Here is a 22,512-nt window from a genome sequence, read left to right as displayed (position 1 = left end):
GTCAGAGAATGCCAGTTAAGGCGCGATGACCACGATAACCGGCATTCTCCGACCACACAGCGCACTGAATTGAATAGCTCCGGTAGCTCGCTCCCGGCACTATTCAATTCGCGTTGAATTCAATCGCCCCCATAGATTCTTAATGAGCTGCACTGAGAAAAGAAGGAAGAAATGTTACTAGAAGAATTTATTTAGGGGTGTGGTGCATCTAGGTTTCATTGATATCTATTAGTCATGTTTAATTAGGTTTATTATTAGAAAAAGTGGGTAAGAAGGTAATTACCATGGTATTAGGCACCTATGAACCTTAGTATAAGAGGGGGAAAAGTAAATTGTTTTTTCACGCTCTCTCATGTCTGTAGTCCCGTCTGGGCTGTTTGGTACAGTCAAATGTGCATTCATTTTCCTCACAGTTCCCAGCCGCTTACTATTCTTCAAGTTCAGTAACCATACAGCAGTTCAATGATGCTTTCTATATGCCTGACACAGATCTGCCTTGCATTGAAAGTGGTACTTTAGGAAGTTCACAAGTGCAATTTGGGGCCTTTCTAAAGCAGAAAAAAAAGATTCCTAAATGAGAAACTCCTTACAAAAACTAAAGATGCAGAACCTGTCAGAAATCCTCCTTAGCCAGTGGGACATTGAAAAAAAAACGTGGGTAGCTAGCCTTTAGGAAATGCTAATACTTTATACGGGGGAACAAGCCAGGATACATACAGACGAAGGGACCATGTGCACAATGGATCATCTCCTTTATACACACAGAGATTCAGAGGGAGGGAATGTCATTCCAACCAACACTAAATAATAATGTCTCGGGAGCCTTGGCATTTACAAACTACACCCTTAAGCCAGATAGTAGTTTTCGATAAAAAAAAAAATGTTACAGAAATTAACAATGATTTGTTTTCTTTGCAACTGTGTGCCGATCTGTTGGCATTGCTATGTTCCAATTTTGACAACTGGTCTTTAGGAGTCCATGAAAGAGATTCTACCCTTAATCACTATGAGTGTAACAGTGGCAAAAAAGGTTATTATGCAGAAATGGACAGTGAAGACTCCCCCCTTTTTAAGCTTGATTAAGAGTCTACTTTTACAATTACTATAATATGATAGAAGAGCCACCTTACCCAATATTGAAAGTGGAGTCGTTAAGTTTCACTACATTTTTTATATTTTTATTGATTAGTTGGACTCTAGACAACAATCTTCTATATCTAAGTTATTCGAGACAACCAATTGATATCTATATAGGTAATCAACCTAATTTATAACTCATTGTGACGCGTCTATAGGCCCTTCCCTCCCCCCTTTTTGTTTTTGTTACTGTATTTGTTTGTTTATGTTTACTGACACATCCTGATCGCTTTCCAATGTACTGACTTTGTAATGTCTCAATGCTACATGGGGGGTTCTTCCTCCCTTATTATGGATGTTATGATTAGATTTTTGTCTTTGTATTATTGTATACACTTGAAAATAAAAAATTGTGTTTAAAAAAAAAAAAAAATTTTTTTTTTTTTTTTTTTTTTACAGATGCTGGGACAACCATTTTTACTGAGGGGGCGATCACTTAAACCTCCAAACTCCTTCTGCAGACCCTCATTTAGATCTCAAATTATCCAGTTACTCACAACCTTTGGGTTCTGCCGTCCTGCTGCTCATTTGGGTATTGTGATTGCTGATGCAGAAATCTTTATAGATCTTGTCCATGACCTGCAATGTTCTGTACTGTAAGTCACTCTTGTTTTGTTCATACTGTTAGAGTTTATGTACTTAATAAGGCGCTGCAGAGCATTGTGGTGCCATATAAATAAAAATTATTATTAATAATAATAATAATATTAGACCACTTCCCCCTCAGACAAATTAAGTATAAGGGATGAAAAAAGACAAGGCTGCCGTTTATTCACTTGATCTTTGTCTTTTGTATAGATCCATCAGAACTAATCCTCACATTTCAGGGATCCAGGGGGAGCTTAGTCTCTGATAATCACCTGGCATTTATATTGCCATAGAATTTGATGTCAGAAATCCGGGAATCAGCCAGCTATCCAACTACAAAACGCATTTTGCCATAACTGTGGCCTTATAAAGTTCTTCAACACGGCGTTCACACTGGTGGCATTCAGCAAACTTTCCTCTTAGCCTGGCACTAGGATAATGATCAATATCAGAGTGTGCTAATAAATAAATAATAAAAGAAATCTATAAATAATAAAAGAAATAATAAAAAGGAATCTCAATCACCTGCTTAAGGCTACCTTCAAACCACTTATTTCTGAGTTTACGGTGTGAGAGGCTGTGGAGCATTAATAACAAGAGATATGGTAAGAACTTACCTTTGTTATCTCTGTTTCTACGAAGTCCATAGGGTCCACAGGGTTGACCTTGGGGTATAGCTGGATCTGGATCCATGGGCACCACGCAGTTAAAGCTTTAGCTGCTCCCAGGATGCACTTGGGTCCGTCCTCCTCTATACCTCGCCCCCGGCCACAGCACCTCAGTTGGTAAGCAGCCAAGGCCGGAGGAGGAGACTAAACAGAGAGAAGGAAGACTGGAACACACAAGAAACCATACTCACAGAAATGGGAGACGGAAAACCGGTGACCAGCCACACAGCCCATTTGAAGCCAGGTGCGTCAGGGCGGGCGCCCTGTGGACCCTATGGACTTCGTAGAAACAGAGATAACAAAGGTAAGTTCTTACCATATCTATTGTTTTCTACTTCAGGGTCCATAGGGGGTCCACAGGGTTGACCTTGGGGATGTCCCAAAGCAGTACAACTAAGGGCGGGGACGCTCCTGTGCTGAAAGGAGTACCCGGCGCCCAAAGGATGCATCCTGAGAGGCAAAGGTGTCAAACGCATAGAACCTCAAAAACGTTTGAATTGAAGACCAAGTGGCCGCCTTACACAGCTGAACAGCAGAAGCGCCACGTCTAGCAGCCCAAGAGGGACCCACAGAACGAGTGGAATGAGCCTTAACAGAGGCTGGCACAGGTAAGCCCTCCTGTGCATAAGCCTCACAAATAACGGAACGAAGCCAACGGGCTAACGTTTGTTTGTTGGCAGGCCAACCCCTCTTGTGAAAACCAAAGAGGATAAACAAGGAATCAGACTTCCTAACCGAAGCCGTCCGGTCTACATAAATTCTAAGCGCCCGGACCACATCTAAGGAAGTCTCACCAGCTGAAAGATCAGGGGACTGAAAAGCTGGCACAACAAGTTCCTGATTAATATGGAACTTCGAGACCACTTTGGGCAAAAACTCAGGACGAGTGCGGAGCACCGCTCTGTCCTGGTGAAAAATCAGGAAAGGAGGGCGACAGGAAAGCGCCCCCAATTCAGACACCCTCCTGGCCGAAGCAATTGCCAGGAGAAAAACCGTCTTAAATGTCAGCCACTTGAGCTCCACCGCCTCAAGAGGCTCAAACGGAGGACCCTGCAGGACCCGTAGCACCACCGCCAAGTCCCAAGGAGCCACAGGAGGCACAAAGGGAGGCTGGATCCTGAGAACACCTTGGAAAAAGGTGTGAACGTCTGGTAGTATTGCAATCCGCCGTTGAAACCACACGGACAAGGCGGACACATGAACCTTCAGAGATGCAAGGCGTAAGCCGAGATCCAATCCTGACTGAAGAAATTCCAAGATCCTAGAAACTCGGAACACCTGAGGATCATAATGTCTGGACTCACACCACTGAAAGTAAGTGTGCCACACTCTGTGATAAATCCGTGCTGAAGCAGGCTTGCGTGCCCTGAGCATGGTACCAATAACCGAACTGGAGAAGCCCCGAGACCTCAAGACGGCTGTCTCAAGAGCCACGCCGTCAAAGACAGCCGACCCAGATCCGGGTAAAGGCAGGGCCCCTGAGACAACAGGTCCCGACGCTGAGGAAGAAGGTACGGAGCGTCGATGGAGAGGCTCCTGAGATCGGAGTACCAAGGACGTCTGGGCCACGCCGGAGCTACCAGCACGAGCATGCCGCCGTCCTGCTTGAATTTCCGCAGAACCCGAGGAAGCAGGGATATCGGAGGAAACAGATACGCCAGGTGAAACGTCCATTTCACCGACAGCGCGTCCACCAGACTTGCACCTGCGTCTCTTGTCCTTGACCCGTAAACGGGCAACTTGTGATTGTGACGGGAGGCCATCAAGTCCAGCTCCGGCAGTCCCCACCTGTCCACGAGTAGCTGAAACACCTCTGGGTGAAGCGACCATTCCCCGGGATGCACGTCGTGGGCTGAGGAAGTCCGCCTCCCAATTGAGGACTCCGGGGATGAAGACCGCCGAGATCGCTGGAATGTGACCCTCCGCCCAAGTCAGGATACGAGACACCTCCGACATCGCTGCCTGACTGCGAGTTCCGCCTTGGTGATTGATATACGCCACCGTGGTGGCGTTGTCGGACTGCACCTGTACCGCCCTTCCGTGAAGAGCGGGGCCGGACGACTGCAGGGCCCTGTATACTGCCCGCAGTTCCAGGATGTTGATGGGGAGAAGTGCTTCTTCCGCTGACCAACGAACCTGAAGCGACAAAGAGCCGGTCACTGCCCCCCAACCCCGGAGACTGGCATCCGTCGTGAGCAGGACCCAGTCCGGGATCCAAAATGGGCGCCCCTCGACCAGATGAGCTGTCTGAAGCCACCAAGCCAAAGATAGCCGAACGTCCGAAGACAACACCAGCACCTGAGAGCGGATCCGGTGAGGTAACCCGTTCCATTCTGATAGAATCAGCCCCTGCAGGGGCCGGGAATGGAACTGGGCAAATTCCACCATGTCGAATGTCGACACCATGGACCCCAGAACACTCATAGCCGAATGGACCGACAGGCGGCAACGGCTCAGGCAACTGCGTATCCGCAGCTGTAGGGAGGCGACCTTCTCCGGAGTCAGGAAGATCCTTTGCTGACGCGAATCCAGCAGGGCTCCCAAATGAACCATCCGCTGTGATGGAATCAGGGAGGACTTTTTCCAATTTATCAACCACCCGTGTGCTTGCAGGCAAGCGATCGTCAGGTGGAGATGTTGAAGCAGTACCTCCGGGGAGCTCGCCAGCAACAGGAGGTCGTCCAGGTACGGCAGCAGCCGTACATTCTGGTTCCGAAGATGTGCGGCCATGACCGCCATAATCTTCGTGAACACCCTCGGTGCCGTGGAGAGACCAAAGGGTAGCGCCCGGAACTGATAGTGGTGTTGAAGGATAGCGAACCTCAGATACCGCTGATGTGAAGATGCTATCGGAACATGGAGGTAGGCGTCCTGGATGTCCAGGGACACCATGTAATCCCCCGGTTCCATCGCCAGAATGATGGAACGTAACGTTTCCATCCTGAACTTGGGAACTCTGAGGAATTTGTTCAGAGACTTCAAGTTGAGGATAGGGCGATGAGAACCATTGGGTTTCTGCACCAGAAACAGAGACGAATAATACCCCGTCCCTCGTTGTGATAGAGGAACGGGAACAATGACCCCTGCTTTCAGCAAGGACTCAATAGCCTCCTGAACCTGTAACGCCTTGGTCTTGTCCTGAGAAGGACTTGTGCAGAAAAACTGGTGGGGTGGTCTGTGCCGAAAAGACAGGGCGTACCCCTGGGAGACCACATCTCGAACCCAGGCATCCGTGGTGGTATTGTGCCAGCACTGGGCAAATAGAAGAAGTCGGCCTCCCACTCTGAGGTCCCCCAGAGGGAGGCCCGTCCCATCAGGCCGCAGGTTTATCTTCCTGCTTGGAAGAAGGGCGCCGAGCACTCCAGGCTTGCTTCTTGGGTTTAGAGGCCGTCTTACTCGCAGACTGTCTCGGGAAGGACTGACCTTTCGCCTTACCCTGAACCCGAAAGGAACGAAAAGCCGAACTCCGAACCTTAGCAGGCAGTGCCGCCGAAGGGAGGAAGGCCGACTTGGATTTAGCCAGGGTAAAAAAAAAACATTGCCCAATGGTAAAACTCCTGGGCCACATGGCTTGAGTGTCGAGTATTAAAGGATTAGGTCCCCGCATTTTTACCTTTTTTAATTAATAGTGGTCACTCAGCCCATTCTGTCTTGCACACTGCCCAGATAGTTATTCTTCCTATTTCTTGTAAAGTTAAAAAAAAAAAAAGACAGAGAACCCCGCACTAGATATCTTTATAAGATTGTCTTTGTCCATCATGTTCCAGTATTATACTCTATATTACTGGAACTATGTGGCAATCCTGAAGAGTTCTGCCAAGGGGCGATTCTCTTCAACGCGCTATTGAATAGCGACGGGAGGGACTCCTGAAGCTATTCAATACACCGCGCTATTTGGACGCGCTAAGGATTTCTTCTCGCACCCCCTGGGGATGAAAAGAGAAATCCGACCAAAGTGCCGGGTGCGCGGCTGTTTTTCTGCATAGCGCGGCACTAATAGCCGCGTGCCTGGCACTTTGGTCAGAGAATGCCAGTTAAGGCGCGATGACCACGATAACCGGCATTCTCCGACCACACAGCGCACTGAATTGAATAGCTCCGGTAGCTCGCTCCCGGCACTATTCAATTCGCGTTGAATTCAATCGCCCCCATAGATTCTTAATGAGCTGCACTGAGAAAAGAAGGAAGAAATGTTACTAGAAGAATTTATTTAGGGGTGTGGTGCATCTAGGTTTCATTGATATCTATTAGTCATGTTTAATTAGGTTTATTATTAGAAAAAGTGGGTAAGAAGGTAATTACCATGGTATCAGGCACCTATGAACCTTAGTATAAGAGGGGGAAAAGTAAATTGTTTTTTCACGCTCTCTCATGTCTGTAGTCCCGTCTGGGCTGTTTGGTACAGTCAAATGTGCATTCATTTTCCTCACAGTTCCCAGCCGCTTACTATTCTTCAAGTTCAGTAACCATACAGCAGTTCAATGATGCTTTCTATATGCCTGACACAGATCTGCCTTGCATTGAAAGTGGTACTTTAGGAAGTTCACAAGTGCAATTTGGGGCCTTTCTAAAGCAGAAAAAAAAGATTCCTAAATGAGAAACTCCTTACAAAAACTAAAGATGCAGAACCTGTCAGAAATCCTCCTTAGCCAGTGGGACATTGAAAAAAAAACGTGGGTAGCTAGCCTTTAGGAAATGCTAATACTTTATACGGGGGAACAAGCCAGGATACATACAGACGAAGGGACCATGTGCACAATGGATCATCTCCTTTATACACACAGAGATTCAGAGGGAGGGAATGTCATTCCAACCAACACTAAATAATAATGTCTCGGGAGCCTTGGCATTTACAAACTACACCCTTAAGCCAGATAGTAGTTTTCGATAAAAAAAAAAATGTTACAGAAATTAACAATGATTTGTTTTCTTAGCAACTGTGTGCCGATCTGTTGGCATTGCTATGTTCCAATTTTGACAACTGGTCTTTAGGAGTCCATGAAAGAGATTCTACCCTTAATCACTATGAGTGTAACAGTGGCAAAAAAGGTTATTATGCAGAAATGGACAGTGAAGACTCCCCCCTTTTTAAGCTTGATTAAGAGTCTACTTTTACAATTACTATAATATGATAGAAGAGCCACCTTACCCAATATTGAAAGTGGAGTCGTTAAGTTTCACTACATTTTTTATATTTTTATTGATTAGTTGGACTCTAGACAACAATCTTCTATATCTAAGTTATTCGAGACAACCAATTGATATCTATATAGGTAATCAACCTAATTTATAACTCATTGTGACGCGTCTATAGGCCCTTCCCTCCCCCCTTTTTGTTTTTGTTACTGTATTTGTTTGTTTATGTTTACTGACACATCCTGATCGCTTTCCAATGTACTGACTTTGTAATGTCTCAATGCTACATGGGGGGTTCTTCCTCCCTTATTATGGATGTTATGATTAGATTTTTGTCTTTGTATTATTGTATACACTTGAAAATAAAAAATTGTGTTTAAAAAAAAAAAAAAAATTTTTTTTTTTTTTTTTTTTTTACAGATGCTGGGACAACCATTTTTACTGAGGGGGCGATCACTTAAACCTCCAAACTCCTTCTGCAGACCCTCATTTAGATCTCAAATTATCCAGTTACTCACAACCTTTGGGTTCTGCCGTCCTGCTGCTCATTTGGGTATTGTGATTGCTGATGCAGAAATCTTTATAGATCTTGTCCATGACCTGCAATGTTCTGTACTGTAAGTCACTCTTGTTTTGTTCATACTGTTAGAGTTTATGTACTTAATAAGGCGCTGCAGAGCATTGTGGTGCCATATAAATAAAAATTATTATTAATAATAATAATAATATTAGACCACTTCCCCCTCAGACAAATTAAGTATAAGGGATGAAAAAAGACAAGGCTGCCGTTTATTCACTTGATCTTTGTCTTTTGTATAGATCCATCAGAACTAATCCTCACATTTCAGGGATCCAGGGGGAGCTTAGTCTCTGATAATCACCTGGCATTTATATTGCCATAGAATTTGATGTCAGAAATCCGGGAATCAGCCAGCTATCCAACTACAAAACGCATTTTGCCATAACTGTGGCCTTATAAAGTTCTTCAACACGGCGTTCACACTGGTGGCATTCAGCAAACTTTCCTCTTAGCCTGGCACTAGGATAATGATCAATATCAGAGTGTGCTAATAAATAAATAATAAAAGAAATCTATAAATAATAAAAGAAATAATAAAAAGGAATCTCAATCACCTGCTTAAGGCTACCTTCAAACCACTTATTTCTGAGTTTACGGTGTGAGAGGCTGTGGAGCATTAATAACAAGAGATATGGTAAGAACTTACCTTTGTTATCTCTGTTTCTACGAAGTCCATAGGGTCCACAGGGTTGACCTTGGGGTATAGCTGGATCTGGATCCATGGGCACCACGCAGTTAAAGCTTTAGCTGCTCCCAGGATGCACTTGGGTCCGTCCTCCTCTATACCTCGCCCCCGGCCACAGCACCTCAGTTGGTAAGCAGCCAAGGCCGGAGGAGGAGACTAAACAGAGAGAAGGAAGACTGGAACACACAAGAAACCATACTCACAGAAATGGGAGACGGAAAACCGGTGACCAGCCACACAGCCCATTTGAAGCCAGGTGCGTCAGGGCGGGCGCCCTGTGGACCCTATGGACTTCGTAGAAACAGAGATAACAAAGGTAAGTTCTTACCATATCTATTGTTTTCTACTTCAGGGTCCATAGGGGGTCCACAGGGTTGACCTTGGGGATGTCCCAAAGCAGTACAACTAAGGGCGGGGACGCTCCTGTGCTGAAAGGAGTACCCGGCGCCCAAAGGATGCATCCTGAGAGGCAAAGGTGTCAAACGCATAGAACCTCAAAAACGTTTGAATTGAAGACCAAGTGGCCGCCTTACACAGCTGAACAGCAGAAGCGCCACGTCTAGCAGCCCAAGAGGGACCCACAGAACGAGTGGAATGAGCCTTAACAGAGGCTGGCACAGGTAAGCCCTCCTGTGCATAAGCCTCACAAATAACGGAACGAAGCCAACGGGCTAACGTTTGTTTGTTGGCAGGCCAACCCCTCTTGTGAAAACCAAAGAGGATAAACAAGGAATCAGACTTCCTAACCGAAGCCGTCCGGTCTACATAAATTCTAAGCGCCCGGACCACATCTAAGGAAGTCTCACCAGCTGAAAGATCAGGGGACTGAAAAGCTGGCACAACAAGTTCCTGATTAATATGGAACTTCGAGACCACTTTGGGCAAAAACTCAGGACGAGTGCGGAGCACCGCTCTGTCCTGGTGAAAAATCAGGAAAGGAGGGCGACAGGAAAGCGCCCCCAATTCAGACACCCTCCTGGCCGAAGCAATTGCCAGGAGAAAAACCGTCTTAAATGTCAGCCACTTGAGCTCCACCGCCTCAAGAGGCTCAAACGGAGGACCCTGCAGGACCCGTAGCACCACCGCCAAGTCCCAAGGAGCCACAGGAGGCACAAAGGGAGGCTGGATCCTGAGAACACCTTGGAAAAAGGTGTGAACGTCTGGTAGTATTGCAATCCGCCGTTGAAACCACACGGACAAGGCGGACACATGAACCTTCAGAGATGCAAGGCGTAAGCCGAGATCCAATCCTGACTGAAGAAATTCCAAGATCCTAGAAACTCGGAACACCTGAGGATCATAATGTCTGGACTCACACCACTGAAAGTAAGTGTGCTACACTCTGTGATAAATCCGTGCTGAAGCAGGCTTGCGTGCCCTGAGCATGGTACCAATAACCGAACTGGAGAAGCCCCGAGACCTCAAGACGGCTGTCTCAAGAGCCACGCCGTCAAAGACAGCCGACCCAGATCCGGGTAAAGGCAGGGCCCCTGAGACAACAGGTCCCGACGCTGAGGAAGAAGGTACGGAGCGTCGATGGAGAGGCTCCTGAGATCGGAGTACCAAGGACGTCTGGGCCACGCCGGAGCTACCAGCACGAGCATGCCGCCGTCCTGCTTGAATTTCCGCAGAACCCGAGGAAGCAGGGATATCGGAGGAAACAGATACGCCAGGTGAAACGTCCATTTCACCGACAGCGCGTCCACCAGACTTGCACCTGCGTCTCTTGTCCTTGACCCGTAAACGGGCAACTTGTGATTGTGACGGGAGGCCATCAAGTCCAGCTCCGGCAGTCCCCACCTGTCCACGAGTAGCTGAAACACCTCTGGGTGAAGCGACCATTCCCCGGGATGCACGTCGTGGGCTGAGGAAGTCCGCCTCCCAATTGAGGACTCCGGGGATGAAGACCGCCGAGATCGCTGGAATGTGACCCTCCGCCCAAGTCAGGATACGAGACACCTCCGACATCGCTGCCTGACTGCGAGTTCCGCCTTGGTGATTGATATACGCCACCGTGGTGGCGTTGTCGGACTGCACCTGTACCGCCCTTCCGTGAAGAGCGGGGCCGGACGACTGCAGGGCCCTGTATACTGCCCGCAGTTCCAGGATGTTGATGGGGAGAAGTGCTTCTTCCGCTGACCAACGAACCTGAAGCGACAAAGAGCCGGTCACTGCCCCCCAACCCCGGAGACTGGCATCCGTCGTGAGCAGGACCCAGTCCGGGATCCAAAATGGGCGCCCCTCGACCAGATGAGCTGTCTGAAGCCACCAAGCCAAAGATAGCCGAACGTCCGAAGACAACACCAGCACCTGAGAGCGGATCCGGTGAGGTAACCCGTTCCATTCTGATAGAATCAGCCCCTGCAGGGGCCGGGAATGGAACTGGGCAAATTCCACCATGTCGAATGTCGACACCATGGACCCCAGAACACTCATAGCCGAATGGACCGACAGGCGGCAACGGCTCAGGCAACTGCGTATCCGCAGCTGTAGGGAGGCGACCTTCTCCGGAGTCAGGAAGATCCTTTGCTGACGCGAATCCAGCAGGGCTCCCAAATGAACCATCCGCTGTGATGGAATCAGGGAGGACTTTTTCCAATTTATCAACCACCCGTGTGCTTGCAGGCAAGCGATCGTCAGGTGGAGATGTTGAAGCAGTACCTCCGGGGAGCTCGCCAGCAACAGGAGGTCGTCCAGGTACGGCAGCAGCCGTACATTCTGGTTCCGAAGATGTGCGGCCATGACCGCCATAATCTTCGTGAACACCCTCGGTGCCGTGGAGAGACCAAAGGGTAGCGCCCGGAACTGATAGTGGTGTTGAAGGATAGCGAACCTCAGATACCGCTGATGTGAAGATGCTATCGGAACATGGAGGTAGGCGTCCTGGATGTCCAGGGACACCATGTAATCCCCCGGTTCCATCGCCAGAATGATGGAACGTAACGTTTCCATCCTGAACTTGGGAACTCTGAGGAATTTGTTCAGAGACTTCAAGTTGAGGATAGGGCGATGAGAACCATTGGGTTTCTGCACCAGAAACAGAGACGAATAATACCCCGTCCCTCGTTGTGATAGAGGAACGGGAACAATGACCCCTGCTTTCAGCAAGGACTCAATAGCCTCCTGAACCTGTAACGCCTTGGTCTTGTCCTGAGAAGGACTTGTGCAGAAAAACTGGTGGGGTGGTCTGTGCCGAAAAGACAGGGCGTACCCCTGGGAGACCACATCTCGAACCCAGGCATCCGTGGTGGTATTGTGCCAGCACTGGGCAAATAGAAGAAGTCGGCCTCCCACTCTGAGGTCCCCCAGAGGGAGGCCCGTCCCATCAGGCCGCAGGTTTATCTTCCTGCTTGGAAGAAGGGCGCCGAGCACTCCAGGCTTGCTTCTTGGGTTTAGAGGCCGTCTTACTCGCAGACTGTCTCGGGAAGGACTGACCTTTCGCCTTACCCTGAACCCGAAAGGAACGAAAAGCCGAACTCCGAACCTTAGCAGGCAGTGCCGCCGAAGGGAGGAAGGCCGACTTGGATTTAGCCAGGGTGTCCACTATTTTGTCCAAGTCCGGACCAAATAGTAATTCCCCATTGAAAGGTAAGGCCTCCAGACCTTTCTTTGAATCAGAGTCCGCTCTCCAGGACCGCAACCATAAGGATCGGCGGGCAGACACCGCTGTAGCCGATACCCGCGAGGTCAGCAGACTAGCATCTAAAGAAGCTTCTCCAATGTAAGAAGCAGCGTCCCTCATTTGTCCCAACAACGCCCGCTGGACATCCGGAGCGTCGTCCGGGAAGGTATCTTCCAATGCATTGGCCCACCCCTCAATGGCCTTGGCCACCCAGGAGATGGCCATGGACGGTCGGGCCACCGCCCCGGAGAGGGAGTAAATAGACTTTAAGCAAGTCTCAACTTTCCTGTCCGTGGGATCCTTCAGCGAGGATATCGACGGTAATGGTAAGGTGGCGCCCCGAGTTAAACGGGTGACATGGGAATCCACCGCCGGTGGAGTTTCCCATTTTTTACAATGTGCCTCAGGGAAGGGGTAATTAGAAGCCAACCGCTTCTGAGGAAGGAATCTCTTACTGGGCGCCTGCCAAGCTACCGCCATATGATCCGTCAACTGATCCGACAGGGGAAACACCGCAGAAGCCACCTTAGTTTTTTTGAAACTAGGAAACTTCGACTTAGGAACCGGTGCCTCATCCTCTATAAGAAGAATAGCTCGCACCGCCCTAACTAGTGCTCGCACATTAATGGACGACTTGGTATCCATTTCCTGGACCGAGGCGTCCGAGTCAGTGTCATCAGGGACCTCCCCATCATCTGAGGAACCCTCTGAGTCCGATACCTGAGCAGCCCGTGTCATGAGTGGGCGTTTTGAAATCCTAGAAGGCATGTCAGTCTGCAACATTGACTGAAAAGCTGAGGAAGCGGCCGCCAAATTTTGCACGGAGTTGGAGAGCACATCCACCCATGGTGGAGGAGTCGCCATAGGGGCCTGAAAAGGTACCACAGGCTGCTGCGGCACAGGGGAAGCCTGTATATACATAGGCAACCCCGCATAGGGACCCACCGACTGAGACCCAGGAGGACTCCGCAATAACTGCGGGACACCCGGGGAATGGGGGATGGTCGGCTGGGACAACGACCTAGTAGGGAGAGCAGTCGGGACCGACAGACGGTCCGCAATAGACACCAGCACTTGAGAAAACATCGCCCACGGTGGTTCCTGCGCCAGAGAAGGTCTGGATGGGCCAGGAGCCACCTGGCATCGACTACACAGGCCATCCTGTGACAAATCCTCCCTATCTACTCCTGCAGAACAGCGTCCGCAGGAGGCCAACACCGGAGCCACTGAGCGCTCAACCTCCTCGTCTGACATGACAGAATATATTATATATCTGGCACCAGGGTAGAAGTAAAACGCACTCACCGGTGTGCTGAACAACAGCCCACAATATGGCACTGAGTAGCACACAACTGTATGTGACGGACCTCACAAATACGTGATCTATATAAGTGAGGTCAGTAGAAACGCCCCTCCCCCACACACCTGTAGGGCTTGTAGGAGAAGTAAAGGGATAGGTATAAGCTGACAGTAAGTAGAAAATAAGCACAGACAGGCAGCACTAGCAAAAGTCACATACCATGCAGGAAGATATACTCACTGCACCTTTCCACTACAATCAACCTGCCCAGATTCAGTGTCTGGGAGGGCTATAGTGCTGTGTACGCTGTCCTTATATCGGGGGAGAGGTACACAGGGGGACCGGTCCGCGTGCTCCCTGAAGATCTGCGCTGCCACTGTGAGAAAATGGCCGCTGGAGACCTCAGAGGAGGAGTGGCCGAGTAGCTGCAGCTCAGCGACGCCAGACTCCGTGCTGAAAGGCGCGCTGAGCTGAGGGGAGGAGCCGCTGACAGGGAAGGCTTCCTCCCCTGGCTAGCATATTAACCCCAGGGCTTGCCGGCATCCCGCTTGCCATATATCCCTGGTGGTCTAGTGGTCCCACGGGTTATTCCCCCTCAGAGGGGGAGCCCGCCGCCACCGCTAGCGGCCCCCGGTCTGTCCCCTAGGACCGGGGGCAAAGGACTGCATCTGCAGGCAAAACCCGCGAGCCGCCGCTAATCGGCGACTCGCGGCTTTCCTTGTCCCCGGCGACTCCGGCAGCAGTCCAGGGAGGGACCCAGAGTCCGGCTAGTACGGACTCTGGCCTCCCGCCGTCCCGCCGCGATCCCCAGTGCAGTACTGGCGTCGCGGCGCCAGCGGGGAAGGAGAGCGGCAGCGTGGGCGTCTGTATAGACAGCCCGTCGCTGCCACACTAGAGCCTCTGTTTTAAAATAAAAAGCTAACAGGCTCTTTTTTTTTTTTTTTTAAATAAAAATAGAAAGCTTTTGGGGGCTGCTCCTGCAGCCCCCCTGCGCAGGTGACCCGACTCCGGCCGGGCACCAACTCAAACTGAGGTGCTGTGGCCGGGGGCGGGGTATAGAGGAGGAGGGACCCAAGTGCATCATGGGAGCAGCTAAAGCTTTAACTGCGTGGTGCCCATGGATCCAGATCCAGCTATACCCCAAGGTCAACCCTGTGGACCCCCTATGGACCCTGAAGTAGAAATAAAGATTAACACCCTCCAAAAAGTCTTATCTTCTACAAATACTTACTATCCACATCCCCTTGCGGATTTACACAAAGTGGTTTGTACATTTGTTTAGGCAGTGATATCCCCAAGACCCTAGCATGATATCATTCACAGACATCTCAGGGTGAGCTTCCAACTCCTTCTGTTCGCTAATCATCCCCAAGTGGTGACGGTTACCAAAATTTCAAGTGGATCCAATAGAGGGACAGGCTCTGGTGTACCCACCCCGTGTTATACCATGGTACCTCAAGCCAACTACCATATCACATCCCCCCTGCCACTGCTTGGCTAACATGAGAACTCTACCACTCATCTCGTCAATATCTCCTTCCACTGGTTCAACATCCAGATTTCCCATCGGGGATAACACCAAGTAATCTCAAAGCACAGTCTGAAGGAGGGGTGCTCCAGATTGGGCAGGTGGAAGAGTGTGGCGGAGTGTGTGCATCTCCAACTCTATAGGACAATTATAGGAATCTCAAATAAATATAATAATAATAATACATTACTCTGGTTTAAGTGGGGAGTAGACTAACCACTATACATTTTACAAATTTCCAATTGAGAACCTCTAGAAGTCAGTGGAAAATTCCGTGAAACTATAGAACTGAGACCTGTGTGGAAGACTGGTGAAATAATTTAAATGCAGGGAATCTAATCCCGGGATCCAGGACAGTTTTGGGCACCCAAATTCCCCTGGATTCTCTGCAACAAATCCTGTGTATTAACGGGATTCTTGCGGCCACTGAAATAGCCACTCATAGTGACTGCCTTCAGTCTCAGTAACCACACACGCAAACGCTACAGTTTCGGATATAGCGTGTGTGACTAACCGCTGTCACTCATTGAAGGGGGCGGGGACGGACTTCAGCCAGCAGGAGTGAGTCACATGCTTAGTACTAAATACAGTAAGTCACTTCTTACTGCTGTGTTTTCATAACTGGCTAGCTACAGAGAGAGAAAGAGAGACGATCACTGGAGTCTGCCGTAGAATCATTTTTTTTCTGATTGCCGATGTATGGCCCCCTTTATGCTGTAAAAGTAACAATTCAGACCAATGGAAGTGAAGAGTAGTTATCTACAATGGAATTGTATAACCACTGTCTATGTTACAATTTAAGGAGATATTCACTAGTAAACTTCATATGGAATGACTAATAATTTAACACAGATTCTTCTTTGGCAACACGTGTCGTTGGAGTGGATGACATACAGGTAGAAGGTATACTTTTCCAGGTACAGATTTAGTCTTACCTTATTACAATACCCATTCAGTGGACTCTCGTGGTTCATGCAATGCTCAACCCCTCAGAGTGACATGGACGCTCACTGAAACTTATATTCACTTTGCTCACAGTATTTAACAAGTAAGGCCCACTTGGTGAAAGGGTTTCTAACAAAAACTAACCATTCTACAATATATTAATTATTCCTAGTAAAACACATTCGATATTTATTGTGTTAATATAAAAAAATAGTATAAAGTTGTAATGTCATACCTTCCGTAGATGAGCTGGGCTTTTCAGTGGTAACTGGTTTATTAATAATAATGGGAGGTTTCTTGGATTCAGAGGATACTGGCATTATAAGGGGTGGAGGGATGCTATATCTGTGATGAGTATTGGCAAGTAGCGGCACCATTTCAACCTCATCTTCCAAGCAGCTGACAAGGGAGTAGACAACCGGTTCACAAGTCTGAGCACTTCTCAAGGCTTTTTCATAAAGATATTCTGCAATGTGTAGGCGACAGGCCATTGGAAGGTTCTCGTTGAGGGAGTGAAATGCTACAAGTGGTGCTTGAGATGGGTATTTGTTATCTTTTAGGAATCGAATTTCAAGTTCGTACAGGTAACTGTTTTCTCCATTGGCACTTAGGTGAGAATCATCCTTCACATCTTGCTTAGGGGCTTCATGCCTAAATCTGCACCTTGTACCAAACCGACAGTTTTCCCCTTTCAAGAAATACTTGCAGATATTGCTAGGAGGCCGTTTCACCAAATCTTTGGCTTGGTCTTTCCTTCTGGGTTTCTGGAGCCTATCTGTTAGGTAGCCCAGCTCCAGTCCTACAGTCCATACTCTATTTGGGATTCTCTCAATAAATTTATCCCCACATATCGAGCTGAGGACATATGCCTCTTCTTGACGTAATGCCAAAATGTTTTCCATGGTAATGTCACACGCAGACCGTGGAGTTTTTGTCTGGATACCAAAAGCTTCTGAAAAACAATGCTGCAGCAAATACTCTAAGGATGTCCCAACATCTCCGTCATTGGCTCTCAGTGCTGTCATACATCTTTCTCGGTCAAAACCATATCTGAAGTACAGCAAAAAAAAAGTCAGTTATATCATTACAGATACATGCAACAATGAACCACCTTCACTTTTTGTGGTGATTGTGTATTTTACAATGAGGTCTATACATTTATATGTATTTTCTTCTTAAAGAACTATTTGTTACAAAAGGAGGAGAGTGGCCTGCACACCATAGAGCTTTGAGGACTGTGAGGAGAGTGGCCTGCACACCATAGAGCTTTGAGGACTGTGAGGACAGTGGCCTGCACACCATAGAGCTTTGAGGACTGTGAGGAGAGTGGTTTGCACACCACTGAGCTGAGTAGACTGTGGAAAGTGGTCTGCAAACTATAGAGCAGAGGGGACTTTGGGGAGTGTAGTCTTAACACCATAGAACTGAGCGGACTGTGAGGACAGTGGCCTGCACACCATAGAGCTTTGGGGACTGTGAGGCGAGTGGTCTGCACACCATAGAGCTTTGGGGAATGTGAGGGGAATGGCCTGTACACCATAGAGCTTTGGGGACTGTGAGGAGAGAGGTTTGCAGACCATAGAACTAAAGGAACTATGTGCAGAGTGGTTTGCACATCATAGAGCAGAGGGCCTGATTCAGACCCGCTCGCAAGCGCAGGACGCTCACAGGCGGGTCGATGGTGCCCTACTGCGCATGCGCACGACGGAGGGAACTCCGTCGTGCGCATGCGCGAGACCCGGCTAGCGACGGGGTAGCCGTCGCTCAGGGTCTCGCACCAAAGGGGGCGTGCTGTCGATGTTGATTGACAGCACGCCCTCTTTGGTGGGCGTGCCGGGGACGTGGAACTATGGGAACGCCTACCGTCTGAAGCCGGCCCCACTGACATCAGTAGTGATGTCAGTGGGAGTGATTTTGGCTCTGATAGAGCCAAAATCACTCCAGGGCTTGCGGCAGCGAGACCCTACCGCAGGGTCTCCGTCGCAAACCCGATGGTCGCGATGGTCTTGACCATCGCGACCATCATCATGGACGCTCGCTATAGCTGTGGGTGGTCACCCACAGCTATGTGAGCGTCCAAGAGGCCGCTCCATTTTCATGTAGGAGGGCCCTGATTCAGAGCGAGCGCTCTGGTCAGAGCGTCCGGCTCTGAATCAGGCCCAGAGTGCACACTGGGACCAATGCAAAGATGAAAATGAGTCAGTTTGCTGATGGATTTTGCGTGTTTTCATGCTGTGCATGGATCCAGAGCCAAGGGCATGCATGCATGGGTGATGTGGAGTGGTACGCATCATAGCTGCATGTCGACTTGTGGCAAGAGAGAGGACAACTCTAGGGATGGGTATGACTAAACCAACTTTATGTTAAAGCTCAAACAGGTCCTGGTACAGCACCAATTTCTAGGATGCTCACCTGACAAAACAAGTAATAGAGAAAGCAGTATGCCTAACTTTTTAGTTAGGTTATGCAAATGTTGATACCACTAGATATTTCAATATCTATCATGACTGGACTTCATGAACAAAACATAGAGGCTCAGAAATGTTACAGATATTTACTTTTAAGGCTGTTCCTCAGAGAAGGCTATTTATTTATAGGGACACTTGACTCACCGAGAAAGTTTTCCACTAGCAAAAGGAGATATAACTGCTTCTGGTAACATGTGGGCAGGAGGTTCAAGGGAAAGTTTGTCTGCTGCTTGCAGTGTTGCTGATGGCGAAGACCATAAATCAAATCCTGAATCTTCATCGCAGTAATCACCATCATTGTTCTCTTCTTCCTCATCCTGAGTGCTGGAATCATCATATTCATCCTCTAAATCTGATCCCACATCACTGTGAATGGAGGTAAATTATCTGGGTTTATCATTTATCTAGAAAACCTCCAGTTCGGAGAGCTGTAGATTTCCCACTCCTCACTATACATGTGACAAGGTAGTTCTTAGTTGGTCACAAAATTATACAGTGTACATAATATTCAGTGGAAAAATAATTAAGCAACGCCAACTGTAATTTCACACTTACTCAACAGCAGCATCCAGCTCTGATCCTTGAAGATCACGTAGAAGAGCTTTCACCCGTTCCTGGTTGTCTTTGGTCATGTGTAGCGTTTGGAGAGGAGTGCTGACTGCAGTACCACCAGCAGCACCACGGGGCCGCGAGTTGGGTCTACTGGCATAGTTCAATCTAGGAGTAGCAACAATGTACAATACATGAATAAGTTATTGAATGAATACAAGAAACTTCCCTTACATTAAAAAAAAAAAAACAGTACGCTAACTATGAACTTGCTTAAGTGACTGTAATTCCAAAGCTGTAATATTGAGACAATTCCAGGTAATTCATGTATGAAAATCACTGGAGAAACAGACTAAAAATAGGAGGAAAAGAGCTGGTGGAGTCACAATGGGCTTTGTTGGATTATGCCAGTTTAAACTTGACCCCCTTACAGTTACTTTTGGCAAAGTCATCGCTTGCCGTTATCCCACTATCATAATTTAGGCATGTATAGTTTGGTTGGCATTGGCAAAGTTATTGGAGGAGTCCGGAATTGATCCCTGTTCTCCGTTATGGGACAATGCCACCTTCTCTGAACTTCGTACTCTTGTGGTACAGTCCTTATTGCAGTCTCATGGGGTGGACTCAGTGGGTAAATTATTTCAGAATGGAATTTAATGCTCCTTTGTTCAATTAAGTCTAGATTTTGACCTCCCATCCCATCTGTTCTATAGGTATCTGCAACTCTGACACACTCTCTTGGCACAGTGGCACAAGGGGAGGGGTGATGTCCCAACCATCTTTAAATCTCCTGTACGTCTTCTACTTCGGACATTCTCCAGCCAGAACTAAATCATTTACATATGCTGCGTTATCGCATTTAGGGGCTGGTGGGCTCTGTTCTCTATGGTTACAATGGGGGGAGGATTTGGCACTCTGTCTGATGAAGATTGGAGTTTCCTGGAGTGTCCCATGCTGCCAGGGACTCTGCCAGGTATCAGCAGATCCAATTGTATTTCTTTGACCCCTGTTTGTCTCAGTGGGATTTGAACACTATGTAGACAAGAGTGATTGGTCACTGACAGCAAATAGATCAAAAAGATGTTATTGACATCAGTACTTTGTAGGTCCACCACATGCAGTGATTACTGCAGACACCCATCTTGGTAAACTGTACACAAGTTCCTGGACAACAGCAGGCGGCATGTTTTGCCATTTTACCTTAAGAACAGTGACCAACTGACACTGAAGAAGGTTGAGTCAGTCTAGACCGCACCCGTCGCTCCAATTCGTCCCAGAAGGTCTCAATGGAGTTATGATCTGGACTCTGAGCTGGCCAGTCCATCCAGGTTACAGACTTTATTGTGATAAAACGTTTCAATAAAAATACTCAATTAAAGTCCGGATTTAGTCCATAGGTAATGATATTAAGGATTACTTACCTTGCTGCCGCTGGTCTCATTGGTTTACTAGAGAAACAGATGTCATCTCCATCATCCCATGCTTTACTAGAGCTTTTCTTTCCTCCACCTCCTCCTCCACCTCCAGGTTCAGTTCTTGATCTCCCCCCTCTGCTACCACCACGTCCACTACCACCACCACCTCTTCTGCCACCTCGCCCGCCTCTCCCTCCTCCTTTGTTCGGCTTCCCTTTCCTCCGGATCGGAATTTCCATCTGTAGATATTTAATAACATTAATGGAATCCTCTGCTACTCACTTTAATACACCATTACCTATACCAAATGAAATCTCGACATATCCTGAAACATCTCAATATATCAAATAACGAAAAAAAGTCAACGTTTCGTAGACACACACACAAATTCCTGTTGCTCTACTGTCTGAATGTAAAACAACTGAATTACATTATATGAAAAGCACATCTAAAGTAGATCCTCCATACTAATTTGAATTAAACTTTGTCATTGCAAATGTGTATAACTACTGAGCTACTGTGTCTGTAAAAGGTAAAAAAAAAAAAGGTACACAAACCAATTTAATAGATTTATTTGGAAATAACCATATAGCTGTCAGTTTGCAATACCGCTCCCTTTATTTGTACATTGTATACAACATTCATCTTTATTACTGTATGTTATGCCACTGACATTAGGTAGCGCTGACTAATGACTACTATATTGCATATTAAATCAAGGTACCTGGTGAAGCTGGAATTTATCAAGAAACAATTGTGTGTGAACTACAACACTTTAAGCAAACTTTCAAATCAGATGTAGCCGACTAAGGGGTAGATTTACTAAAGGTCGATTTCAATCATTTTAAAATCGATTAACTTTGATTTGTTTCTGAAGCTAAATCACACATTTACTAATACTTTAAAAAACTAAATAATAAAGTGTTAGTAAATGTGTGATTAAGCCCCAGAAACTCAACATTGATTTTAAATCTATTATAACCGACCTTTAGTAAATCTACCCCTAATAATGAAATAATCAGTCTAGAAAATATTTGCCTTATAGTCTGTGTAGTATTTTAATAATTATTGTTGGTTGATAAAACGGGAACCAGATGCATAATGCATTGTAGTAGTACACATGGCTGAAGTCCATTTTTAAACAACAAATAGAGATGTATCAAGCAGTGGACAAGTTAACCATAGCAACCAATCAGTTTGGTTGGTTGCTATGGGCAACTTCTCCACACTGTTTCATACATCTAAACCAAAGTAACATTTGTCAATGGTTAAACTTGGTCCACAAGTCTCAAAGTGTATATATACAGATATCCATGAATAGAATACAGCTAAATATATAATCTGACCCAAGTCTGAGAATAAAAATTGCCACCATAGTGGACACAGAAAAGTGATTCAGGTGAAGAGAGTGCAGTGGTCAAATGTTCCTATTTCTGCAACTGGTTCTTGCAAAACACTTGCAGCAAGCCCTGACACTTAGGTCACCCTTTTACAGCAGCTGTAATTGTATATAGAAAAGTATATTGTGTCAAACAAAACATAAGAAGACAGGCATCATTGCTGTAATTTTCCAATAATCAGAGATATTTCGGGTACTGTCTCGGCTGCTTCTTGAATTGTCATTTGTTAATAAACTTTTGAAACATCCTGAAGGGAAACCAGTGGACAGATGTGAAGTTACTGTGTGTAAAAGTGGATTCAACATAAAACCCAGTCAAGTCTTCCAGCAGCTAGTCTGCATCTTACACCTCAGTCACATGAGGATAAATGTAATCACATTATTATTACTAGGGCCTCTGTGTATAATACAGACTGCATGGTTATAGCAATAAAAGCTCACTATACATAGGCGAGACAATAACACCAACGTACAGAACAGCAGCTGCTGCTC

At 47.2% G+C, this 22,512-nt stretch overlaps 1 protein-coding gene across 1 annotated transcript in view; it reads right to left on the bottom strand.

Annotated features, from left to right (window-relative positions):
• Nucleotides 1–22,512, bottom strand: part of DHX57 (DExH-box helicase 57) — a 50,895-nt gene that overhangs the window by 28,071 nt on the left and 312 nt on the right. Inside the window, exons 2-5 of the mRNA XM_088477421.1 lie at nt 20,628–20,860; nt 19,213–19,374; nt 18,802–19,023; nt 16,425–17,239 (exon numbers count right to left, since the gene is read on the bottom strand). Coding sequence (XP_088333547.1) covers nt 16,425–17,239; nt 18,802–19,023; nt 19,213–19,374; nt 20,628–20,860 — 1,432 coding nt within the window. The remainder of the gene's footprint in view (nt 1–16,424; nt 17,240–18,801; nt 19,024–19,212; nt 19,375–20,627; nt 20,861–22,512) is intronic.

The sequence above is a fragment of the Taudactylus pleione genome, unplaced genomic scaffold (assembly GCF_031769625.1).
Source record: "Taudactylus pleione unplaced genomic scaffold, aTauple2 ptg000201l, whole genome shotgun sequence".
Classification (NCBI taxonomy): Eukaryota; Metazoa; Chordata; class Amphibia; order Anura; family Myobatrachidae; genus Taudactylus; species Taudactylus pleione.
This window is presented reverse-complemented; position numbering and strand designations above follow the sequence as displayed.